The 6025-nt window shown below is 40.1% G+C and overlaps 1 protein-coding gene across 1 annotated transcript in view; it reads left to right on the top strand.

Moving 5' to 3' along the window:
- Positions 1-4605: 4605 nt before the first annotated feature.
- The window catches only part of LOC106871287 (palmitoyltransferase ZDHHC3-like), a 53121-nt gene continuing 51701 nt past the window's right edge, over positions 4606-6025 (top strand). The window contains exon 1 of the mRNA XM_014917660.2: positions 4606-4804. Within this exon, the coding sequence (XP_014773146.2) occupies positions 4686-4804 (119 nt within the window). The 5' untranslated portion in view covers positions 4606-4685. The remainder of the gene's footprint in view (positions 4805-6025) is intronic.

Raw genomic sequence — 6025 nt, 5'->3', positions numbered from 1 at the left:
AGTTCTTGTTGCAGGGCTTAGAAAAACTGAAGGACTGCTGCAATAAGTGTGTGAATCTGAGAGGGGAATATCTTTAATGAAATCATAATTCAGTGATCCTCCTGTATTTTCTTTTACCCAAAACCAGGAATTTTTCAGCATCTCCTTGTACTATGAAAGTGAGGGGAAAGAATATATTTGTTTGGAAAAAGTTGTGAAAGGTTTTGGTAACAGAACAAGCATTAGAATTAATCAAAAATTGCAACCTTTTGTCTGATAAAAGAGAAATTATTAGAGCTAATCTCCAAACATTTGCAACAATGTCTTGGTGATCAAAATACCAAAATTATATAAGATGGCTCTGTCCAAGGAAACAGTTATAATACTCCAAAGAAATCTCTTGTACTATAGCTCCTAAACAGCTGAAAGTCCTCTTTTGGTTTGGAAATGGTATGAAATTACTTGAGGAATTGATGATAATTTTAGCATCTTTAAAGAACTTGTTGCTCTTGAGACACTTCCATTGTGAGGTGTGCTGTGGATGCTGTTCTGAACAGATTTTGGAAACTGAAGAATATTGTTGTAAATTATCTAAAAGAGAATAAATTAGCTATTACCTGTCCAAATTAGTGTAAAGAGAGAGAGAAAGACATTATGTAAGAACAACTGGCCACTTTGATTTGGCATTTTTCAGCCATTCACTGATTAATCCTTCTGTTATCAGATTTCTTTTGAAAAACACTTCCTGTCTTAAATGATTTCAAAAATAATGAAGAATTTCTTGAAATAGCTGTCATTATTAAATTGGTGGCTGGAACATAGATGATCACGACATTTTGATTGAAAACTCTTATTTAGATTACTTTGAACAGAAAGTTTGTCCTAAAACTAAGGGTGGTATTTGGTAGGTTGGCATCAAAAGGATTAATTCTGAAAGTGCAAGAAAAGAATTGATGGCTTCGTTGTGTAGTCAATGGCATCAATGGACTGAAAAATGGAATGAAATCTGTTTATCTTTCAGTTCCAAAATGAAGGTTTGAATCTGTGTCTCCACATCGGAAAGGGTAAAACTCATTCTCTAAAGAGTGACAAAGTCCTGCAACAGGTAACCTCTGTTTCCTGTCTTATGTGAAAACATGTCTTATCTTGGGGAAATATTATTATTTTACTTGAAAACATGTAAGGGATGGGAACAGGAAGAGCATCGAGCGCCCAATCTATGCAAGCGTGGACAAGCGGATGTTGAAACATTTGTAAATTAACAAATTGGTGACAGGAAATGACTTCAGAATTAACAAACTGTTGTTCATTGATAAGAAACCACAGCTAAGGAAGGACAACTGGGACAGGAAGTTGGTGGAGGACAATACACACACACACACATTCACGTGTGTGTGCGTGCGTACATGCGTGCGTGCGTGTGTGTGTGTGTAAGGAAGAGGTTCACTCTCGCATAATGTTTTCTTTGGTTTCCAAATAATAAAAATACCATTGCAGTTATCTCCTTTGCTCCTTGTTTCAGCCATGAAGGAATCTTTGCCCGTTTGTCTAATTGCATGTCAAATCTGAGACACTTGTTGCTTTTCAACTCAGTCTGTAAAATATATGAACATACTGTGTTTAGATTTAGTCTAGAGAACAATCGCCAGAGACATCTGACCACAGTCATGTTATAATGTGTGTGTGTGTGTGTGTGTGTGTGTGTGTGTGTGTGCGTGCGTGCGTGTGTGTGTGTATGTGTGTGTGTGTGTGTGTGTGTGTGTGTAATGGACTCCTTTCTGTCACCATCTGCTAAATTCACTCACAAGTTTTTGGTCAACCTAGGACTAGAGTGGAAGACACTTTTCCAAGGTACTGAACCGTAGGACTGAACCTGGAACCAAGTAGTTGGGAAGCACACACACACACACACACACGCCCAAGACACATACATGTATATATGTATGTGTGTACATATATATATATATATATATCATCATCATCATCATCATTTTACGTCCGCTTTCCATGCTGGCATGGGTTGGACGGTTTGACTGGGGACTGGCAAACCAGAAGTCTGTACCAGACTCCAATCTGATCTGGCAATGTTTCTACAACTGGATGCCCTTCCTAATGCCAACCACTCCGAGAGTGTAGTGGGTGCTTTTTATGTGCCACCGGTACAGGTGCCAGTCAGGCAGTACTGCAGTCGGCTATGACAATGATTTCCCTTGACTCAACAGGTCTTCTCAAGCACAGTTCCTTGCCCAATGATGGAAGGGTACTCTTAAATGGGCCGGTTATGCTACACTGGCATAGGCTACGGTTATGGTCTCACTTGGCTTGCCGGATCTTCTCAAGCACATCATATCTCCAAAGGTCTCAGCTGCTCGTCATTGCATCCGTGAGGCCCAACATTCAAAGGTTGTGCTTCACCACCTCATCCCAGGTCTTTTTGGGTCTACCTCTTCCACAGGTTCCCTAACTGCTAGGGTGTGACACTTTTTCACACAGCTGTCCTCATCCATTTGCAACACATGACTATACCACCGCATCTGATGCTTCTTATGTGACCACAGCCTCCAAAGGAGCTGTGGGCATTTCTTGTATACTTTATAAGGTATACCCCTTGGGCCAGGAGCTGATCCTGTGATCTGGCCTTTTCCACCTCCTCTTCCACTTTTTCCCAGGATGGACAGTTGAGCTTGTTTCCTGGTATTCAAGTTCTACAGACATTTGGGTTAACATCAAGGACTTAGTTTCTGAGTGTTATCATTGTGGGTCTCCCTCAGAAATGCTTCTACCTCTTCTCCGGAGCTGGACTATTTCACTGATTTGGTCTCCCCCAAAAGTGTTTTGGTGAACCTAAAAGGGTTCTTGATAAATTGCGTCCATTTGGTCTCTCTCTCCCTCTCTCTCCTCCTCCTCCTCCTCCTCTTCTAGGTGCTTTCTACCCTTCTAAGCCTCCTCAGACATTCACAGAGCTGACTTGTTGAGTCCCTGATGCTTTCCCTTTCATCAACTGCTTATTGAGGGTCTTCATCTCCCCCCTCAGATGGTGCATCTCTCTTTCTCTTCTGCTATGCTTCTTTTTGGTTGCTATGGCGACCAGTCAGTCCATCGTTCCAAAGCAATCTTTTGCCAAATTGAATGCAATAGTTACATGAACATTCACTTTCTGTTCATCTCTCTATCTCTCTCTCTCTCTTTCTCTCTCTCTCTTTATCTCTCTCTCTCTCTCTCTCTCTCTTTCTCTCTCTCTCTCTTTCTCTCTCTCTCTCTCTCTAAACCATGACTGAACATCCCAGAATATATTATTCTATCACCTTCACTTTTTAACATTGTTGACCAGCTGTCGTCCTGGGGGTGGGGAGTGATCTCTGAGCTGTGTTAAAAATTGTAAAAGGTTACCAGGTCAAACTTTTAATTATTGATTTACATAAAATTACTCAGTTATATATAATTGTTATTCAGTTACATAATATTTTTATCAGATGAAACTAGGAAAACGAGTTTGTTGTTTCTTTTAAAAATCGGTTCATTGAGGAGACTGACCAGGCCCCAAAGGGGGAAATTCATTTAAATATAAGGGGCCAATGGTAATAAACAGGGTGTGAACTATTGTTGTGTTGTAGTTGAGTGGAATTTGGCTGCTGTTTCTAGCAAGTCAAGCGAGCATGTAGAAGTCCTTCTTTGGCTTGCATCATAATCAGCTGCAGAGCTTATATGCACACATACACTCACAAACCTGAGTAATGGGTCATTAGAAGATGGAAACTGTGCAGAAACTCGTCATGCACCGCCCCCCACACACACGTGTGTGTATGATCAACATGTTACAGTGAGAATCGATTGTTGTGTTGACCACAAACAGTATCAAAATATCAAGATTTGAGCTGCCGACATTAAATTTAAAAAAGTCCCTCCCCACCCACAAGATGCAAACGAATCGAGATCGAACCTCCTCAATTCCCTGTCTGTCTGTCTCTCTCTGTCTCTCTCATGTTCGATTTTGTTTATTGCATAGCAACGGTTGGCCACACCCTTAACAACAGGTCGGCTCTAAATCTTTTTTTGAGGCACCGCAATAAATCACACACACACACACACACACACACGTGTAACACAGTCTTCCATACACACACATCTATAAACGTACACATATTATATATATATATATAGATATATACAGCCACACAAACATACTTCGTTCCTCGCTCAATACATCGGAGATGTATCAACAATGCCTCACCAAAGATGTTTTCGGGTCTTACATCGGACACCGTTGACCAGATGACCCAGCCTTACGAAATCCTTTACAAAACTAATTACAGTCTTAATTAATTAGAATGTGTGTGTATAAGCGTTTGTGTGTATGTGTGTTTGTTGTGCGTGTGTTTGTGTGCGTGAGTACGTGTGTATGTTGTATGTGTATGTGTGTGTGTGTATGCTGTGAGTGTGTATGTGTGTTTGTGTCTTGTGTGTAAGTGTATGTACATCTATGTTGTGTGTATGTGCGTGTGTTTGTGTATATTATGTTGTGCAAGCGTGTGTATTGGTTGTGTGTATGTATGTATTGTGTGCATAGGTGTGTGCATGCGTGCATATTATGGCTATTAGTTGCCATATCAGCTGATTGAGGTGTGGAGTGGGTCAACAGAGCAAATCCTTTTCGACCAATCAACACCGAGCTGATCGTTTCTGCTGAGAATTATGAAGGAGCCAAGATGGCAGTGTTTCGTTCCGACCCGTGCGGTATAGTGTGTTTACTAATTACCTATGGAGCCCTCCTCTACGCTGATTATGCCGTTGTCCGACACCTGGTCATCCCCGTGATGTCCGACACGTAAGGAGAAGTTTTTTTTTCCTCTTTCCCCCTCGTTTGTCTATTTTCTTTCCGATACCGATTCGTTAAGAGCGACAAAGAGAGACGTTCATACAAACACATCCCAACCTTTTACTAGACATGTGTGGGCGGATAGCAGCACAATAATAATTAGAATGATAAACGATAGATTCTCGTAGAGTTACAGGACCACGTCCTTTTCTATTTGATGAGGTACTGGTGAATTAGAAGTCGTAATCACACCAGTATGTAACTGGTACTTTGTTTCTCGCGGACCCGGAAGGTTGAGAGAGAATGTCAACCCGGCAGCGATTTGAACTCGTAACTTCAAAAGATCGTTACTAGGTAAAAGCGCTGTCAGATGTTTATAATCATCTGTCGCTGTATTAATTCTGTCAGTAAATAATTAAAATGATAATAGTTATAATAATTCTAGTTTAGACACAAGGCCAGTCATTTAGGGGGAGGGGGCTTCTCGATTACTTCAGCCCAATGTATGACTGGTACCTTATTTTTTGGCAATCATTATTGGTATTTGAACTCGGGGTCGTATCGTTTGCTTTTCAACTAAATTGGCAATGTTTTGGCAATAATTATGTTTTATTTTAGAATCGTTGCGATTTGTTTGACATTGTTGTTTATTCCGTCTTGACAAAACTATGTCCTGTGTGTGTGTTTGTGTATACACACATATAAGTATGTGTGTATGTTGGTTGAAGACGGTTCGCTGCTCGGATTAGCAAAGTCCTCTCTATTAATCACCAGGATAAAAATGTGTGGTTTTACCCTCCTAGTCCCTTAATTACAGTGAAATAAATGTCTTGGATGAGGAATTCATAGATATTTCTTAAATGGCGTGAACATGACTCAATGCTGAATGCCTTCGCTTTCATTCGATCGACAAACACTTTGGCATAACACAAATTACATACTTATGCATTGCTACCTGTATACGTACATACACATACATATATTCTACGTACGTATATATCTACATACATTACTCATACACACATATATACATACACATATCTACATACGTATTATTTATTCTCTTCACGTTCAACACAATTATTACGATGTCCGATGTTGCTGATATATCATGTGTGGGTGTTTAGTAAATACTTTTCATGGCTATGGGTTTGTAACTAGAATCTCCAGCACTCGTCCACACACACACACAGAGTCTTACAGTATATATATATATATATATATATATAT

This window comes from Octopus bimaculoides, chromosome 20 (genome assembly GCF_001194135.2).
Source record: "Octopus bimaculoides isolate UCB-OBI-ISO-001 chromosome 20, ASM119413v2, whole genome shotgun sequence".
In the NCBI taxonomy this organism is placed as follows: domain Eukaryota; kingdom Metazoa; phylum Mollusca; class Cephalopoda; order Octopoda; family Octopodidae; genus Octopus; species Octopus bimaculoides.
This window is presented reverse-complemented; position numbering and strand designations above follow the sequence as displayed.